The sequence below is a fragment of the Rhinopithecus roxellana genome, chromosome 3 (genome assembly GCF_007565055.1).
Source record: "Rhinopithecus roxellana isolate Shanxi Qingling chromosome 3, ASM756505v1, whole genome shotgun sequence".
NCBI lineage: Eukaryota > Metazoa > Chordata > Mammalia > Primates > Cercopithecidae > Rhinopithecus > Rhinopithecus roxellana.
Window position 1 is genome coordinate 96,714,177 of NC_044551.1, and position 20,789 is coordinate 96,734,965.

General features: G+C 46.1%; 1 protein-coding gene across 2 annotated transcripts in view; it reads right to left on the reverse strand.

The window, feature by feature from the left end:
• Positions 1-20,789, reverse strand: part of ANKH (ANKH inorganic pyrophosphate transport regulator) — a 163,832-nt gene that overhangs the window by 25,861 nt on the left and 117,182 nt on the right. Inside the window, exons 5-8 of one of the 2 annotated variants that reach the window (XM_010374091.2) lie at positions 17,421-17,591; positions 15,202-15,336; positions 11,956-12,048; positions 7,870-7,965 (exon numbers count right to left, since the gene is read on the reverse strand). In XM_010374091.2, coding sequence (XP_010372393.1) covers positions 7,870-7,965; positions 11,956-12,048; positions 15,202-15,336; positions 17,421-17,591 — 495 coding nt within the window. The remainder of the gene's footprint in view (positions 1-7,869; positions 7,966-11,955; positions 12,049-15,201; positions 15,337-17,420; positions 17,592-20,789) is intronic. The other variant, XM_010374092.2, reaches the window with a different exon arrangement.

A 20,789-nucleotide genomic window follows, 5' to 3' on the forward strand; every position in this document is an offset into this window, starting at 1 on the left:
TGTACACTGTCTTTAAGCTGAGACTAAGAAAACCAATTTTTAAAAAACCTGTAGGGAATCATAAGGTATTAATCATGGAAATCGATCAATGAAGCCCTACTGAGTGACTTCACCATTAGTGTGGGATGGCAGTTTGTGACTGACCTCTCCCTATTGCTAGATATGAGTTCTAAACTGCTCTTCAAAGAATCAGTATGTCAGTATGTTCAATTCTTTGCCTTCTACTTTTAAACTTAAATTCCTTGTAAAGCAACCTTTTCTGATTACCTGCTCCACCCTGACTCATTCCGATTTCCTGCTCTGCCATAACCATTTTTTCCAGCAAACCACTCACCCGCGTCACTCTCTTCAAATTAGCCAATCGGAATTAGTTTAGCCTGTGTGGTCTAACCCTAGCCAATAGGGGAACAACACAGCAGCAGGGGCCATGTGCGTCAGGGATAAGAACCCCTTCCCCTCCCTTGTCCAAGTGTGCGCTCACCATTGCTCCACCTGTAAGGGCGCACCCTTCTATAGAAGTACATTGCCTTGCTGAGAATTAAAAAGAAAATTTTATATTCGAGTGCTATGTCTTCTTCGGCACTGAAACTTTGTTTATAACACTGTGATAGCTCTGCTTCCACAGCAGTGAAAACCGAAAGAGCGGGGTTGGGCACCTGCCTCTTTGAGGTGGGACTTGGGTCAGGCGGCACTCAGCAGGTGCAGGGATCCGTGGGGCCCAGGCTTTACTTCCTTAAGGGATTGGAGGGGCTGGTGAGCAGTGAGTGTCTGCAGGCCCAGGGTATAAACAAGCTGTCTTCCCTGTTGCTTTCAAACTCATGCAGGTGGTGGGCCCCACGTGGGTTCTTGGCAGAACACGGGTGTGTATTGATACGTTAAAATGAAAAATGAGTAATTTTTATAATTTTGTGCCAAATTAGATTATCCTTTATAAGGTTCAAGTGGTAAATAGTAGAAGAGATCAAGATTTTGAGGCAATCTGGTGGGGGGGATAAATACAAATGAATAAAATTCTAGCAACTTATTTTGTTTCCTGAAAATTGGAAAAATATTTCAGTTTTTGAATGTTTGTAGTGGCACAGGTTAGTCCTGGGCTCTGCAAAGACCTTGTTGAGGGGCACTGCATTATTCGATGAATAAAAAGCAGAATAAAAATAAGAAGCAAAGTAACTTAAATCTAGTCCTGGTACTTCTATCAGATGCTACAATGTCAATACCCCTGTCCCCAAAGAAACCTTTGGCAAAAATATCATTAAGCACGTAAGTGCTGGCACAGGTTACCTGTATCAAAATAGCGCATGTTCCCTATAAATATGTACACCTACTAGGTACCCACACAAAAAAATTAAACTAAAAAAATGCAGACACAGGGCCACACTGCATAAAGTATTATATTTCTAAGCAAATCCTCTACTCACATGGAGAATCTGGAAATAAAATAATAGAGATGTCTCAAGAAACTAAAAGGAGATAGACTCTAGCAAAAAACAAAAACAAGTGAGTTGAATTGTCAGAAGTCTGGTTCATCAATCCATGTGGCCTTAAGTGACAAGAAGATTCATTGCTTTCAGAAATCATAGTTGTTAGCTTGCCAGGCACCCAAAACAAAATAACACAAACTGGGTGACTGAGCAACAGAAAATTACTGTCCCACAGTTCTGGAGACCGAAATCAAGGTGTGAGCAGAGCCACGGGTCCTCTGAAGGTGCTAGGAAAGGGTCTGTTCCAGGTCTTTCCTGGCTTCTGGTAGCTCTTGGGCTGAGGCAGCGAAACGCCAACCTACACATGGCGCTTCCCCTGTGTGCATGTCTGTATTCAAATTTCTTCCTCTAAAAAGGCACCAGTCATATGGGATTATGGGCCCACCCTACTCACCTACCAGAACCTCATCTTAACCCTATTTCCAAGTAAGGTCACATTCTGAGGTACCAGGGGTTAGCACTTTAACATAAGAATGTTTGGCGAATCCTATTCAACCCATAACAATAAAGATAGAAGGTTCCGGGTTGAATGCAGGTTCACAGTCTCCCTTTAACTGCCCACTGACTGCAAAAAGCAAGGCTCAGAAACATCCAGAGTAAAAACCTATTTTAACTTTTTTTTTTTTAAAGAATCAGATCCTTAAATACAAACAGCCACTGACCTCAGATACCCTTGCACTCTATTGCGTGAGGCCACGTGGTTTGATTGGCACACTGTGGCAGCGTGGCCAGGCTTCCTTCTCTCTCTGCCTCAAGTGACAGCAACACCTCCACATCAAGCAGCCTCCATGTGTTGAAGCCAGTGAAGTCAGTTATTCGGGGGCCAGTGGATGCAGTCTGGGGGTCCTGGCATAGTCCCATGACCTCAGCGTAATCGGAATATGGGTGTGCGGGGCCACCTGCCATCTCGAAACAGGTCAGCTCACCAAAAATCAACCGTTGGATAACCAATTTGACCAACCAACAATCTGTCAAATTTTCTGAGTTTTAAGATCTTGTCTCTTTTAAACTCTTCTAAAATATATAGCAATTTTTTACTGGAAGGATTGGCAGGGCCCAAGGGCTGGGAGGGCCCCAGGGTCTCTGGGACCTCCACATTCTCCCTGTCTGTACCCCCACCTCTGCCATTCCGCTCCAGTTTTCTCTGACTCGTCACCTCCCCTCTTTTTCTGATCAGTCTCTCTTCCGTCTCCTTCTGACCTTCATGCTACTCCACCTCTCTGACCTTCAGTCACTCTCCTTTCCCTGATACTCGTTCTCCCCCTTCTCTGACTTTCTCTGAATGTGGCATCCCAGGGGTGCTGGGTATGGTCGTGTAGGTTGTGCACTGCACAAAAGTGCCCAGTTGGCTCTACTTGCCAAGATCCGTCTGGAGAGATGCCCATTTCTATTGTGTGCTAATGGTTTGGGGAGACCTTAGCAGAGGCCAAGTCTGTGCTTTGCATGGATCCTTCTCTATGTCTCCTCAAGCAGAGGGCCCCCTTTTGGCACTAACTCCCCAGAGTAGAGCAGAGCAGGGAGCTTGAGAAGAGAAACACCAAATGTTCTGAAAATGTGATTGTGAAATCAAAATGGAAACTAGTCAACTAAAAGCATCCAAAGGTGTTAAAAACTTCTGTTTATTAAAATATGATTGGCTATGGACTTCAGAAATGGTTTTTAAAAGTCATGTTTTGGGTAAATTGGCACATTTGGTAAACTTAGCAGCCTGATGGGCTGGCTTTCACCACTGGGCCTGGCATCCAGGAATAGGGAGGTCCGTTACTCTTTTGGGACAATTCTTCACCACCAAAAGGACTGTTGGAAGATATAGCCCATGACGGTGAGTGGTTTCTATCTTATCGCCACATCTAGAGTCCGGGAGGGCACCATGACAGGTCCCAAGGGTTTGGAGGAGGTTGGGTTTCTGTAAGGTCAGCACTGCCGGCTGCCTTCCCCACCTAAGAGGAAGGACTGTGGTGCCTGCTCCTTTCTGTGAGCTCACTGCCGGCTCAGCCTGTGGCTCCAGGAGTGTCTACCTAGAAAAGCACAGCCTTTTAGGGCACTCTCACTGTCACTGTGTTTTACAGCCGGTCACATGAGAGACAGCGGCCACAGCTGTCCGGGAAGGCTCAGGGCAAGGCGGCCACCGGCTCTGATTCCAGCACTGGCGGAGGCACCTTGCATGGCGAGGCTGTGGCGCAGTCTCCTCTGCCTGGCTGCAACCCCGCTCGCTTCCCGTGAAAGCAGACCCTCTGAAGCTGTTCTTCCAAATGGCTTTCAGCCGCATTTGAACTGTGCTTCCCTTCACCCCAAACAGCTGCTTGTCAGTCCGCAGGCGCCTTGCTAACCTGGGTTTACACTGTGTCTGCGCCCTCATTGCTATCAAGGGGATTCCGTTTCATCTGACAGTTCTACTGTTTTGAAGTTAATCTTTTGGATCAACTAAAGGTACCCCCTTTTCTCATCCTCATGCCCATCAGACGGTTTAGAGAGACCAATCCATCAACCTCCGGCTGAGCATGCCTAACCGCAGCTCTGAAAGACTGAAAGCAAGATGCTAATGGAAAACGCGAACACTTCCATTTTCCTACTCCACACCCCTCTGACTTCAGCCCTTCTTCCACACTGGGCAGAAGACATCTGCTGCTTTTCTGAAAACTCAGTGATCAACAACACTGCTGGATAAGAGTACAAGGGCAGAACCAACTTCTGGAGTAGGACAGATACTCTAAATTTAAATAGAAAATGTGTAATAGGGAATAAACCAACACATCATTGTAGCATGCTGAAATGAGCCTCTTACTAACGGTCAGCAGTGACACCGCGGTGTTTTTCACAGGCAAAGGCAGGTGTTGAACTCCAAATGTCAGGGCCTGGAGAGGGGGCCGTTCTGAGGGAAGGACGCATTTTGATTCTGGACCGTATACGTTTTCTTTTGAATCACTGAGTCATTGGGTGTCTACAGGATCCTGGGGGTCAGCTCTTCTCAAAGACTCAGGGACAAAAGTTGATTTTCCCAAAGCAGCCGAGTGCAGGAAAGCGTGCTAACGTTGGGCAATGTGTGGAGGGCTGTGGCATCATCATGCAGCTCCTACTGTATACACAGAATCATCTGCTGAAATAAACACTAAGTGTGCTGCTTTCAAGTGTTTCAATGACCTCTGCTTCATTATTTCCTGACATTAAGAAGTTTCAAAATTCAAAAAACAAAAACAGGCCAGGTATAGTGGCTCATGCCTCAGATCCCAGCATTTTAGGAGGCCAGGAATTCGACATCAGCCTGAGCAACATAGTGAGACCCCTTCTATACAAAAAGTTAAAAAAAAATAAACTCCAAAACCAAGAAAAAAGAAAGTAGACTAGAAAATCAAGGGCCTTTTAAAAGCTTTTAAGATAGTACAAATGGAGCATAAATGAGAAGATAGCCGTTCACAAGGGTGAATGCTGTTGGTACCTTACCGACCGTTGTCTCATAATTAAGGATTAGTTGATTCCTGTGTTTGTTAACCTGTTACTGTGACCTTTCTCAGTGTCAAGAAGGATGCTAAGCCCTGGGGATAAAAGATGACATTGTAGACCCTGCCTCATGAAGTTTGGGGCCCAAGAGCAGCAAAAGATGTACAAGAATGAATACAGTAAGAGATAAAATAAGGTGTGTACTCATTACAGGGACAGTTTAATGTTTAATTTAGAAAGAAAAATCTCCGGCTGGGCGTGGTGGTTCATGTCTGTAATCCCAGCACTTTGAGAAGCTAAGGCGGGCAGATCACTTGAGGTCAGGAGTTCGAGACCAGCCTGGCCGATATAGTGAAACCCCCATCTCTACTAAAAACACAAAAATCAGCCGGGTGTGGTGGGGGGCGCCTGCAATCCCAGCTACTCGGGAGGCTGAGGCAGAAGAATCACTTGAACCTGGGAAGCAGAGGTTGCAGTGAGCCAAGATCATGCCACTGCACTCCAGTCTGGGCGACAGAGTGAGACTTTATCGCAAAAAAGAAAAAAAAGAAAGAAAAATCTCCCTCTATATATTTTTTTCTATGTGTCTTTCAGTGAAAATTCCTTTAGCCAAGATGTTGGATCAACTGACTGAATCATCGTAAGGATGGTGTATGTGAGACTCTTCCTAAACCACAAACTCAAATACTATGGTTTTTAATGGGCAAGAAACCACCGCTTCAGGCATGGTGGTGAGTGCCCCGATCTGGAGGCCTAAGGGCCAATATTTGTTCCTACTCTCTGGGAACAGTGAGGTTCAGAGGACAGGGTCCTGGAGAGCACGCCCTGAAGGCTGGGCTGTAGCCGGTTCTATTACTGGATACTTGGACGAGTCACTTGTCCGGTGTGAATCATTTCCTCTTCTGAAAAATTATGGGTTTTGACTAGTTCATCTCCAAGTTCCTTTCCGACAAAGGGTTCTGAATCTCTATTTCTAGAAGGTGAAAATTTACCCTGAGAAACTTCAAGTCACAGATGGTTTTCAGATAGAGGATTAGAATAATAAATAAAGCCTCTACCTGGGAAATGTAAGCACTTTCCCAGATTATAAGTCATCATCATTTCAAAATAAACTTGCTGCAGAGTAATTTTTTTAGAAGTACAAATTACTGCCTGTGAACTGAAAGAGAGGAGAATGTCCTTAAGCTCAATCCGGTAAAGCTCTCCATCAGATTCAACTCTAGCTGCGGGAAGGTGTTAGTTAAACAGTGTGAAAGAAGAGAGAGGAGGCAAGTTTCTGGACTGCAGAGCCAGCGGCAGCCAGGAGTTGTCAGCTTTATAAGCAGGTGAGGTCCAAGTCATAGGGCCTCACAGCAGTCAGTCCAACCTTGGACTTCTAGCCATTAACACAGTCTCCAAATGCTGAGGCCTGTTCCTGGAATAGAAACCTGCTCTGTTCTGCCTAAAATGCTCTTCTAAATGGTTTCAAAGTTGCTCAGTGTTTTGCTAATGTTTTAGGGAACTATGGAAAAGCTTAAACACCACAGAGAGAAATCATGCTAACAGGGGAGCAGGGCTGCCTGGGGAACCGGCCCCACTCAAACAGGCATTGCTATCAGAAATTCTTCTGCAGTGAGGCAGTGCTGGAATAGGTTCCCAACGCCCCCATGTTCCACAGGGACAGGCTGGCAAAAGGGGCTGTGTTGGTGGTGACAAGGGCAGCTGAGGACACGAGGTCATGACTTGGCAGTGTCAGAGGTCTTCTGTGATGGGCACTGCCCTTGTGACAATCTAATTAGGTGTTGGATCAACGGATCAAATATTAAGCTGCAGGCTTTCAAAATGTCCATTAAAGGTTTAAAATGTATGCAGGCCTTGATTTTAATGGCCCACTAACAGAGCTCATCAAGCTCCACGGTTCTTGTGATGATGGTAAGAAGGACCCAGCTCCTGTGTTCCCGTTACTGGCATAATCCAACGTCTTCATGGCCTTCGGTCCTCTTTATTAGTTATTGACAATGACAACTGCACACATCTTGACATTTCTGCAAGTACTTCTATTGTATATGTGAATGTATGTTTCTACAGGATTTCATAGGACATGTGTTGTCGCAACAATAAACATAGAAAGCAGAACCAAGTTCAAAAGACCTTTATTTCTTTTTATCCTCTTCTCATCTCCATCTTTATAACCCAGAGGGCACAGTCTCCAATGGAAGGCTGTTTATAAACGGTAGGTTTTTTGCCACTGTTGATAAATACTCTAAATAACCTTAAATTATATACCACGTCCTTTGGACTATAAAGCATGCACCTAATTTCTCCATGTTTTTTGAACATGAGCAATGTTCAAACACACCTGAATTACTCGCAGGGGCTTGATAATGAAGGATTTGTGTTGTTTATTTAAGGTTGTGCATAGAAATACTGACAGGCTTTGCTGCTGACACACTGTCACACATGCTTGCTCACAGCTGTATCCTCAGCAGATAGATGGGCCTGGGATCCCACAGGGGCTCAATGCCTTTGGGCATGCAATGGCCAAGTAAGTAGGCTATGTCAGCACAAACATAACTGGAAAGGAATTTTCACTGGGGAAAACTGAAATAATGCTGATTAAATTTGGAAAAGAGACAGGGATGGTTGTAAAGTTGACTCTTGATGTTTAAAAAGTGGGCTGGAAATTTTTCAGCAAGACAAGTGTATTATTCCAATTAAAGACAACCTCTTCCTTTCTGCAGCATTTGAGAAGTCCCAAGAAACGCCTGAAGTAGGTCCTTTATTCTAGACTCAAGGGCCTCCTTGAATAACAATTGTTCACATTTGAAGAAGAACATGTATTGAAGAGGTTGCTAATTAATCTAGCATCACGTTACATCGTGGAAAATAAGATTTCCCCCTTTAAAATAGCAACTTGCCCCTTCACAAAAACCAAACAGAGAGAAGAGACAGAGAGAGCCTCTGTCCTTACCGTGAGTGACAGAGCCATGCAGACAAACGTGAACTTCTTGATGTGGGCTGCGGTGACTGTGTTGCTCGTGCTCACCAGTTTGTTGCTGGGGTTATTCTGGGGAAAGAAAACCACAGTCATGAATGGGCCCGGCTTATCCTTGGCTGAACCCACCAGGGGATCTTGAAGAGCATCTTGCTTTTGTTTTATCTGATGTGTCTGAATTAGAGGTTTCAAGTGACAGCTTGCCAGGCGGCTGTCACGTTGAGTGTCTCTCGGGCAGCTGTCAGGTCCCTGCACAGGATCATTAACCTGAGAGAATTCTCGACTCAACACCCTGCAGCATCGTCCAACTCAGTCACCTCCCCTAGGCCTGGGCAGCCCACCTCGCCCAGTCCTGGAGCTTCAGCTCTGAAGCCTGCTCCTGCCCCATGCACCCCACTTCTGGTCTCAGCAGACCCTGTATCTGGCCACCATCGGCATCTCCCTAAATGCCGTGGCCCTGCTCAGGGGCCTCCAGGGCTCCTCTCCTCCCTACCAAATGGACTGTAAATCCCACCGGGCATTCAAGGCCTTGTGCAATCTGACACAGACTCACCTTCCAGCCGTGACTTCTCTACTTCTAGCCCAAATGGGGCTTCCTGCTCTTCCCCGACACACCTGGGGCTTTTGTTCCTCCTGCCATTGAATCCTGATTTTCAAAAACATCCCTCTTTCGAAGGCCCATCATCTTCACAGCCCATCTGTTCCCTAAAGCCTCTCTGACCTTTGACCTCCAAGCTGGGCCCTACCTCCTGTAAAGCCCGATGACCCTGGAGCTCTCTGAGGGCAGGCATCACGTCCTGTCATGCGTCCAACCCCGGTGAGGCTGTGCTTGCTGAGATAACGCCCTGCATGTCTCCCCTAGAAGCACTCAGCACAACATTTGAGTAGAAGAGACACCCCAAGAGCATCTGTTGCACTGGATTTCAAGCAGGACTATGGGGGGCTCAGATGTCCCCCAGTTTAGCAGTCAAAGGGGCCTGCCGAGGCTCTCCAGTTGCAATGCTAAGCGTGCTTCTCACCTCCGCAAAATGAGGGTCTGGCCCCCGGACCACAAAAACTGGCAGAGAAAAATAACCCTGGCCTCATTATGGACCTAATTAGTCCCAGAGCCGACTCACAAAAACAAACCCTGAACACTTGGCTCCGCATCCAGCCTCGTGAAACACACACCCACAGCTACTACAGGATCCACTTGGAAAAGAGCTTGTGATTTTCCTTTAGTGGGAGGCTAAGGTCATTTCTCAAATCCCTGCCACCACCAGGACCAACCTCTGAATGAGTATACGTTTTCTTAATTCTAGTCTCTAAAACATATCTGTTTTCTAGACTGCTCTGTGGCAAAGTACAAGTCCCAGTGGTTGGAGACCTCCATCTCCATTCACCCTGGATCTGTTAAGAGGACCACTCTCTGTAAGAGCAGTGCCCTGCTGGGTACGATGAGAAGGCGGCCTATGTTGGAAAGAATTAGGGAACCTCAGCAAAACACACATACTGCCATGGGGAGAGCAACGTACCACAGGTCCTTCAGGAGCACTGTGATTTGCAAAATGGCACATATTCACATGAAGATCGTTGGAATAAACCAGCAGGTATCATTAGATTAGCACTGGCGTTTCCGTTTGTTTGCCCAGTTGGCTCAGAAGCATCATTTTTTGCAGATAACTGAACATTAGAGAGAATCTGCACTAGTGGAAACCTCTCTCAGCTCATACTTAGCTAGAACTCCCAGAAGGTATGTGAGAAATTTTAAATCTCTGATTCTGGAGCCCACAAAGAAGCTAAGGATTTCAACTGTCAATGCAGCAAATTCTGGAAGTCCACATGGAGGTGCCTGAGATTTTGGTGAATAGACGGTATTCACATAAATGGCTGGCGTGGCTCGCTGGAATGCTTGGAAACAATGGGCGAGGTTTTAAAAGGATTTGGAGTAACTTGAAGTTCTGGCTAGAGGTACGCTCGTTAAAGGAATTTCTTTTATAGCTCCTAGCCTCTGTGATCAAGAATAAAACAATGTTTTTGTTGGACGCTCTTACTGAAACCATACACTGTTGTATTGTTAAATTTTATGATTTCAAGGTGGCCAGAAATAATCTCAGATGAGACCTAGGCAGCCAGAAGGTTCTAACACTTCAGCACTTGCCCTTCTCATCAGTTTCATCAGATGATCACCTTATTCATCAGGAGCTAGAAGTGAAATTTAGCAAAAAGACATACATTCATGCTGGTTTTCTAGTATTTACTTCTATACACACGTGCCTTGAAATGAAAACAATGATTTCTATCTATAGACTGAATTAAACCCACTCAAACACAGTGTCTGCTCTCTCCAGCAAGTGACTCATGCCTTCTGAGTCCACTCTCAGAGGCCTATGAAGCAGGAACCAAAAGCATTTCTTGGGAGATCTCTGCATCCTGATGCTGCAACAGAATATTCCCAGTAGGTGACGGGTCCTAACTCACAGTCCAGTAGGTGAGGGGTCCTAACTCACAGTCCAGTAGGTGACGGGTCCTAACTAATGGTCCACTGAGGAAATTCCACACTCAGTACAGGGTTCGGGGCCTATTGCCCATTAGCTTAGGCAGGGAAATCCCTCACTGGTTTTCAGGTGGGTTACCCTTCCCATGTGATCCTCTATCTCTAGGGAAATACAGGATGCAAGTGATAGAGACAGGGAAGAGTGGCCTGGGCGCTGGCAGTGGAAGAATGTCCTGATGGGGAAGTGGGAGCAGGCTGTGTGTGGGGGTGGATGTGTGTCTGTGTTTGTATAAGCATGCCCTAACAGAGAAACTGCTCGGGAACTGCAGGAGCAGAGGAGGAGGAGGGCAGATGTGGGTGATACTCCAGACTTGATCCTCCGTCCCCATCTCACACTTTCAGAGATGCTTGGGGGGATGCCCTTGGGCCACGCTGTAAGGTGTGGTGGGGGAGAGGGGGTCCCCCAGTCCCTGCTCCACAGGCCTCGCCCCTCCCAGAACCCACAAACGGTCTCAGGGGGGCATTCTGGAAGCTGGTGGCCATGTGAAGAAAGGAGGGAAGCCCGCAGCCTGTGGCCTAGCCTTGTTGTGTGGCTTCCCAGGGCTTCCTGTGCCCAGGAGAGGTTAGGCCGGTGGTGGGGGAAGGCGGGAGGGGCCAGCATTATCCAGGGTCCAATGCCAAGCTGCCCATTCTGCCAGAGTTGAGCGCTGTGGCTAGGAGGTTTCCTTTCCTCACTTCACAGGCTCTGGCTGGGATAAGACAGCGTGATGCCGGCAGTGGCTGCTAGTTCTGCCGACATTCAAGGCACAACAGGCGCCCTTCACGGTAAGAAGTGGCAGCCTGTTTGCCTCTTTCCAACGTATCATTTCAAAACACTGTAGACTATTTTTGGAGTATATTTCACCAGCCATTTGTTTTAGAGTATTAATAAAAGTCTATAGGTTTAAATCATAACGCTATAAAATAGACTTTTATTGAATGACAGCAGGACAGTGCTGACTGGGTCACAAGTTACAGGGCAGAAGGGTTATGTGACTCTTGTGGCTGGGGAGACACAGCAGCTGTCAACAGAGGCTTTCCACTGGAATACATCTGCCATATCAAAACACTGGACCCAGGTCTTGCTACAGCCAGCTTGAGCACGCAGGTAGGCCAGCCCACAGAAAGAGAGCCACATCCCCATGAAGCCAGGAGCACGGCTTCCTGCCTACACCTCAGTCATCTGGTAGGGGGTCAACAAAGTATTCGTTTAAAGAAACAAACCACAGAAATAAAATTCCATAAATTGATTTTGGGGGAAGTTTTTTTTCCCTTTCGCAAACAAATCATTTCTCAATGAGAATAACCTGAAAGTAACTACAGACGCTCACTTTGGAAAAGCATCGTGGGATCAGTGTCAAGGCAAGCTTCAACTTGCCCCTGTTATTTTCTGAGGAAAATATTCCTTCAACGCCCCCAACGTCACATTAACCTTACAAAGGGAAGCAGGACTGAGGAGCAACAAAGTGTCCCTTGTCAGAGAGCCCTGTCTATCAAGCAGTCATTTCAAAAGCGTGTTTCAGACACGACACCGCACGGGTTCTCACCTTGTCGAAAGCAGGATAGACAGCACGGATCTCCGTCAACCAGCCGTATGGCATGTGACCCACGGGGTACGTGGCTGTCAAAATCGCCACGGCCTGCAACAGGAAGAGGTGTCAGAGTTAGCAGGGTATCAGCAGAAAGTCCTCCAGGAGCTACAGTAGGTGACAAAGCACGCCGGCTCAGGTGCAGCCACTGAGGACAGAGCCCCCCACACTGGGGGACACACATCAGGCAGGCACAGGACAGCCCGGGACGGGGGGAACTGACAGCAAACTGGACTCCTAGGGGCAGGCACTCCACCGCATCCCTGGGAGTAGAATGAGCCAGCCAACATGGACGCGAAACAACGGGGATGCATCATGTTTTACGCGGATGCAACGAGAAACAGGTGCAGACCACTGGCTGGGAAGCCAAAATTCCTTTTATTTTTTCTCTCTTTTTTTTTTTCTTTTTGAGGGAGACCAGAGTTTTATTATTATTCAAATCAGTCTCCCTGAGCACTGGGGTCAGAGATGAAATCATAGGAAGTCAGAGGTGTCTTCTTGTGCTCAGTCAGTTCCTGGGTGAGGGCCACAAGCTCAGATGAGCCAGCTGATTGATCTGTGTGGGGCCAGCTGATCCATCAAGTGCAGGGTCTGCAAAGTAAGCACTGATCTTTGGAGCAGCTTAGGGAGGGTGAGAATGTTGTAGCCTCCAGATGCATGACCCCTAAAGCATAATTTCTAATCTTGTGGCTAATGTTAGTTCTACAAAGGCAGTCTAGTCCCCAGGCAAGAAGGAGGTCTGCTTTGCTCTTACCATCTTTGTTTAAACTATAAACTATAAGTTTCTCCCAAAGTTAGTTCGGCCTATGCCCAGGAAAGAACAAGGATAGCTGGGAGGCTAGAAGCAAGATGGAGCCAGTTAAGTCAGATCTCTTTCACTGTCTCAGTCGTATTTTTGCAAAGACAGTTTCAATCTTTCCCTTTGGGTTTTATTACACCTTAATCTTAAAGTGTAGGCTATGAAGATGGGAACAGACCATCCACTGCTCTGAGACGCCAAGATTTCAACCCAGGTCCACCCGACTCCAGAATCTTTGCTCATTCCATTGAGCCACACAGAACCCTCTAGTCTAGCCCTATTTATTCTGGATTCTCAAAATGAAACTGCGAGCCCTCCCTCCTCTCCGGAGGGTCTCTTCCTTGGGATCCACCTCTAAGCCTCCACTCCATCCTTCAGGGATGCTGACATTTTGCGTGGTTGTTGATGGCTCTGTGCTACTCTCCTTCCAACCCAACTCACTCCCAGTCTGTTTGGTCAGTAAGGCTCAATTTAGATTTTTAATTTAAGAAAATTAAATACACATTTTGTGCAGAAAGCTATCAATGTGTTTCCATGAAAATATGAGTTTCTGACCAGACATGGTAGCTCATGCCTATAATTCCAGCACTTTGGGAGGCTGAGGTTGGAGAATTGCTTGAGCCAAGGAGTTTGAGACCACCCTGGACAACAAAGCGAGACACCATCTCTACAAAAGAAATTAAAATATTAGTTGGGCATGGTGGCTCAGGAGGCTGAGGTGGGAGGATTGCTTTAGCCCAGGAGATCGAGGCTGCAGTGAGCTATGATCGTGCCACCACTGCACTCCTACCTGGGTGACAAAGCAAGACCCTGCCTCTTAAAGGAGAAAAATACAATGACAGTTCCTTCCCTACGTGAATGAAAAGGAAGAAAAGTGAAAACAAAGCATCTAAACCTACAACCTGGCAGTGTTCAACTCTCTGCCTAGCCTGTGAAGGAGGAAAGCGAGCTTCATCTGTTTTAATTAACGAAACGGCAATGCCCAGAGGTTCCAGGAACATGAAGCAAGTCCCCAGCAGTGTGACGAAAGTGTGGTGTGGCGTGGTGTGCTAGAACAAAAAGGAGCGCTGGGATCAGGCAGACCTGAATCCAAACCTTCACCTCATCGCTCCCCAGCTGTGCAAAGCACCACGTCTCCCATAGCTCCCCTTCTTGCTCCTCTGGTGGAACAGTAAGGAAAATATCCATCCCATAGGGTTATCGGGGAGTCAAGGAAATGTACATAAATGCCTGGCACATGAGCAGATGACCAATAAATGCCAGCACTGTACCCCACGTGCTGTTCCTATATGCCATCGAGGGCAATTTTCAGATGGTTCTAACGTATATTTGTCCTTTTTCTTTTGTTAAAGGGGAGGATGGAATTCTAGCACCCGGGGGTCCCATACTTTTTATGAGAAACTTGAACTGAAGTATTCAAGAACAAAAACCGTGTGTTACAGTAGCCACCCAAGATGACGCTCATGACTCAAAAAACAAAATCCAGGAACACACTGAAGCAAGAGAAAGTGTTCTGCTTTGGATTTATGTGCTTCTCTTTCCAGGAGAACATGAGCAGCTTCCCAGGACATGGAAACTGGCAGGGACTCTGGCTGGAGACATGCTGACAGTGCAGTTAGGGCTCCAGACCGCTCCCCGCAAGGCAGCCCCTGGACAGGGGGCCCTCGTGGGCAGCCATCAGGCTTCCTCAGGAGCAGCAGTTCCAGAGTTGGAATTAATTCTCCAGAGGGCAGTGGAGGAGGAAGCCAATGAAGTAATTCTATTTGTTCAAACCCAACTTGAAAGAGGGAAAAATGAGTCAACTCTTTCTTTGGAGTGGCTGCCAGTTTCCAGAGAAAGTCTGTTCAATCAAGGAGCTCCCCATCTGAGGTGGGCAGGCCAGGCGGGTGTGGTGGTGACAGGTGGGGTGGCACATGCATGACGATGAAGGGCAGGTAAGGGCAGGCTGGGTCAACACAGAGGCAGCGGCCCTGCAGCCGCTGGGTGCGTCCCACTCGGCTGCCACGTGGCATGCTCCATTGTCCTCTGCCACCACGGTGAAGAGGCCGGTGCCGACTCCGTGGACATGGAAAACGGAGTAGGAGTCAGAAAACCTGGATTCTAACACTAGCCCCGCTTCCAGCGAGTTCTGTGTCTTTAACCTTTTCTTTCTGTGCCTCAGTTCCTCATATGATAAGCAAGAAGGATGTATGACACGCACGACAGGTTTTCTCCCATAATCATAAAAATACACAATTACACGATTATACGTCACTGAACGAGATCTTTATGGTTTCCTAGGGTGACTGTCATGTAATTTAAAATTGGAGAATTACTTGAGCTCTCAAGAAGAACTGGAAATCAGTTTCAGCACCCCCTGCCCCACCAGGACGATTATAAGCCCACATCCCCGAAGCATGGCCTACCTCTGTGGCTGCAGAACTGCCACCAAGGTCCCGGGAAACAAACAGGTTGACAATAGGCCGACTGATTCTCTGTGTGGCCAGAATTAGAGCCAAAGGCCACCAGAAGCTCAGCATCTTTCTTATTGTTGCATCTCCCTACATTAAGAAATGAAGATAAAAGTTACCTAAACTCTACAAGTAGAATGGAAAAAAAGATTCAGAATCAAAGCTTTTACTTCGTATGTTAATCACGAGCCAATTCATTATACTTGAAATATAAGGAAAAGTGTCTGTAGACAAGCCAAGTTGAATTAAAATAAAATGTTCAGTCTTAATAGAAATTAACTGAGACAGCTGGCAAGCTGCTCTGAAATTAAAACACACACTGAAATTTAATGGATCCCAACCACTCTTTTCCATACGGGGACTCAGGGAATCTCTGACCAAGGTAGAACCCACATCTAGGGCCTGAGAAACAGGTTTGAAATTAAGTCTTTGTTAATCTCATCAAATGGGCTGGCTAGAAGCCATGTCAGGAAGAGGTAACTCTTAGAAATAAAAAAGTTATTATAATTTATTTTGGAATCAGCTCACAAAAATGTGCCTAATTATTTTGGCAGTGTAGAAATTGACTACAGAGGTTCTTATTCTCGGAGCTCTCATAGACGTCAGGTAAACTGTTCAAAAGCATAACCAAAATAAAGGCGTGTAAAGAACAAGGGATTTCTAAGACTTCTGCGGCAAAGGTGTGGGATATCTTTAAAGCCTGGCTTTCATTATGCAATTTTGGTTTTGATTGTTCACAAGGGTGAGAATTACATCACAGAACCATCGTGGCCACTTTATTTCCTTTTGCTGGTGGCTAAATGTTAAGAGACGGATTGTTACCATCAAGACCAATTTGTGGTTGGCCTAGTGATGGGATAACTAGATAGGATTTCACTGACAGCCTGACCTTGGATGGAGGTAAGTGGTCAAAACAATTACTGCTTGATACGACAAAGTAATGTGTGGCCCAAGTGGGGATCAGGGTAAGGTGAGGGGATGAATTTAGGGCTGTAGATGCCTTACAGCTAAATGCAGACGAACCGAATGATGTCTCATACCTATGGGAAGGGAAAATTAGCACACACAGAAATCAGATACGGTTTATACTTACAACAAACAGAATGCTTTGGTCATCTCTCTAAGGTTCTCTGTCTCACTCCTACTTGTTTCTTATTCAACTTTCAGGGCACAGCAAGATCAACCTCCTCCAAGGAGGCATCTTACACTACATCACTACGATCCTTCTCCCAGTGTTAGTGGCTCCTAAATCCTCATGCAGGTGATGTGCTGTCTCAGATGACTGTTTAATTGTTGCTACTGTATTGTTCTGAACTGCCAAATGGGATATGGTGCTGCTTGAGGGTAGAGACCATATCTCAAAATTTTCTGTGTTGCCCTATGGTACCTAATGTTGTACTTGGTCCCCAGGAGGTACCTGAATAAGGGACTGGGATTGGTCATTGAAGAAAGTATAAACAAAGCCTGGATCCCTGCTATAAAATTAAACACAGTGAAATGTAAACTCAAAGGTAACGTGGGCCCTGAAACCTTTGTTGACTGCATAATAACTTAGAAGAGCAAAAGAAACCACGAATGTCGTATCTATTCCTTGGCCACAGATTCTCTGTGCCTCTGTCTCCTCCTGTGGGATAAGGAGACTGGACAGTGACATCTCAGATCACATCCATCTGTTTGAGTTCATTAATTCTCCAACTGTCTTTCCCGGCAGACAGCTAGCACTCGGCCTCTGGGTATGACATCCTGGCTAATTTCATGTTTTGACGTCACTGATTTCTCATTTTCTTTTTCTTTTTTTTTTTTTTTTTTTGAGACAGAGTCTCACTCTGTCACCCAGGCTGGAGTGCAGTGGCCAGATCTCAGCTCACTGCAAGCTCCGCCTCCCGGGTTCACGCCATTCTCCTGCCTCAGCCTCCCGAGTAGCTGGGACTACAGGCGCCGCCACCTCGCCCGGCTAGTTTTTTGTATTTTTAGTAGAGACGGGGTTTCACCGTATTAGCCAGGATGGTGTCGATCTCCCGACCTCGTGATCTGCCCGTCTCGGCCTCCCAAAGTGCTGGGATTACAGGCTTGAGCCACCGCGCCCGGCCTGATTTCTCATTTTGTACAGAGTAGAACACAGCTTTATTCTACTCCGAGTCTCAGACAGACCGCGGTTGGGTTGGCAGACGTACCCCCAGCTCCGGGCCACTTCTGTCGGGGATGATGTCGTGGATGTTCTTGTAGTAGCCCAGGCACAGGGTGGTGCAGCGCACAAGTGCGCCCATGTACAAGGAGAGGATGGGGATGAGCAGGGGCTCCCGGCATTCCAGGTGGCTGTGAAGCAAAATGGCTACAAAAACAACCTGAGAGAAGGGAGAACGGGAACAGGTCAGAGGGGAGAAGCGGGAACCGATCGGCAGAAGCACAGGGCCACGCTCTGGAACCTGAGACAGACCTCCGAGCCAAGATCTTGACTTTTAGGCAGAGAGAAGCGAAAACTGGATGATGGCCTAGTGTCGCTCTCATGTAACTCAGGTGCCGATGTTTGCAGTTCACTGGACGGACACACTGATCATTCTGTTACACCCACCATGAAAATTCTTTCAAGCAACTACAAACATCTTTCAAGGCATCGTTTTTAAGGTTATTGCTTAAAAAACAATCTCTGCAATATGTTTTCACAAATCCCTTGGCAATGACTGACTGGAACATGTAACTTAAAATAATGACGGCACAGAAAAGCACTGCATGTTTGCACCAAACCAAGAGATTTTTTGTACTATTGTGTGAAACCCATTAACTTAGTAAAATTAAACAAAAACAAAACAAAAAAACACCCCTCGAGAATTGCCACTGAAATTGGAGGCATTATAAATAATTTCCATTTTACCTTTGGTGATTGGTGATTACTTGCTATTTATGCCAAGATGGTATTTCAAAGTACTGTGCATGGAATCTATTTACTCATTACCAACTTAATGTAGCTTTTCCCTCTCGAGGCTGGACACTCAGGTGTGTATGTAACACACACCAGAGAACTAGGCTACATTTAACAAAGAAAAACACACAAGTGATCAATGATGTATACAGGAAAACACACATTAATGTTTATGGGATCGAAGGCACTAAAAATGGGCTGGGTGCCATGGCTCATACCTGTGATCTCAGTGCTTTGGGAGGCTGAGGCTGGAGGATTGCTGGAGGCCAGCAGTTCCAGACCAGCCTGGGCAACATAGTGAGACCCCATCTCTATAAAAGATTTTTTAAAATGAGCCAGGTGTGGTGGTGCACACCTGTAGTCCTAGCTACTTTGGAAGTTGAGGTGGGAGGTTCACTTGAGCACAGGAGTTTCAGGTTACAGTGAGTTTTAATTGTGTCACTGCACTCCAGCCTGGGTAACAGTGAGACCCTACCTCAAAAACGAGCCACTGAAAATGCTGCCAAGAAACACCAACAGTGATAATTATAAAACAACTTACATTAACATTTAAAATAGTAACCTATAAAAGTAGAATAGGTTGAAATAACCAGAGTCAGGAGAGAATGAAATTACAATAATGTTTATATCTCTATTCAATGGTACAGTCTCTAAAGCAAGCTTCACAATGTATTAACTTCCCTGTCCTGCAAAAATCAGAGAATCAGCCCAGCTTTTGTCTAGAGTCCTCCTGGGATCCAGTCATTCCAAAGACCTCACAAGCATACTGAGAAGAAAGGTAGGACAATGCCTATTCCTGAGCTACATCAACCTTAATGGCCAAGTATCAATGGAAAAAACAAGCTGAAGCACGTAAAAAGCAGGACTGCAACGGTGGGAGGGCCGGTGGGAAGGAGTGTGTGACTGAGGAGGGGGTAGTCAACAGAGAGAAGATCAGGGAAGCTGCCTGCTGCGTTTAATGGCAGGAAAGTCATTAGTAAGAACCATCTAGGTGGACTGATGGGGGTGGAAGTCAGCCTCGAGTAGGTAGAGAATGAAAGGGAAGTGAAAAAGTGAGTAGAAGCCACCCACCCAGGAAGTTTGGCTATAAAGTGATAGAGAAGTGTAGCTAAAGAGTTAGGTGAAATACACAGGAAGCTTCTTGTTGCTGTGTTAACATGGCAGAGATTTGAGCACGACAGGACAAGTGAAACGATGCATGAGAAAGCAGGGAACAAGTTCCTGAGAAAGCAGCACAGGCCAGGACCCAGAGGAGTGGCCCTGGATGGGGGGAGGGACACCTCACCTCCTCCCTTACAATGAGAAGAGAATGGGGAGGATGCAGGGCTGGAAGGTAAGTGTGTAGGTTTGTTGGCTGGAAGGTGATGAATTTGGTTGCTGCAACTGACTCTGTGAGGTGGGAAATCAGGTTATAAGTTGGGAGGTGAGAGGCAGAGAAACACCCTCTGAAATAGTTCCTACAGAGTCAGCAGAGGTGAGGGATAAGATTGTGCATTTACAGTTTGATCAGTTTGTTCCATGGTGTAACCTTTTGCAGAAGCACCACAGAAGTGGAGGAAGATGCGTAACACAGGGTTGGTTCAGAGGAATTTTCTTGGAAGGCTGAGATGAAAAGGTAGGAGATAAGGGAATTTACAGGAATGCAGGGGATGTACACATTATGATCTGACCAGTCTTGGAATGTCAGCTGACCTTGAAAGGCAAGGGCTGATGATAGCAGAGGAGTTACAGGATGGAAAGTCTGAAGACGGCAAACAACCTTGAGATTTCTCACCTTGATATCAAGCAAGCTAAGAAGGTCCAGGTGACCAGGGAATAAAACAAAAACAGCAATATGTTTTCACAAATCCCTTGGCAATGACTGACTGGAACATATAACTGTTAAAATAATGACGGCACAGAAAAGCACTGCATGTTTGCACCAAACCAAGAGGTTTTTCGTACTATTGTGTGAAACCCATTAACTTAGTAAAACTTGAAAACAAAACAAAACAAAACAGCCCCCCCTCCCTCGAGAATTGGCATTGAAATTTGAGGCATTATAAATGATTTCCATTTTATGACTGGTGATTGGTGATTATGTGCTATTTATGCCAAGGTGGTATTTCAAAGTACTTTGCATGGAATCTATTTACTCATTACCAACTTAGGTATGTTTTCATACCTAACAAATGTTTTCAGGTAATAAGCACAAGCCTGAGGGTAAAACACTTTAAAAAGAGAATTTATTGTCCTAGCCAAAGTGTGGTAGGAACTCAAGCAACAAGGTTTAAAATAACTACACCACCAGGCACAGCCTGAAGCCAGATGGCATCTGAAGTTGGCTTCCACGCTCCCACTAACCAGATCTGTTTATTCTGAACTTGCAGGCCTTCCCTCAACAGGCAAGGGCCAGGATCAGGTTTAAAACAGAGGAGGAAAATGGCTGTAGGTGTATTGGCAAAGTCTTTTTCAGAGATACGCTTTTCTTCTTCTGTCCTTGGATGGCTACTATGTTTATTTCAGGCAAAGTTAAGGGTTTTTTTTTTTTTTTGCCTTTAAAGAAACACACATCTACAAATGTGTACTCACAAATGCTCACCAACTTGCTGATGCCAGTGTTTGAAATTAGAGAGGCTTACTG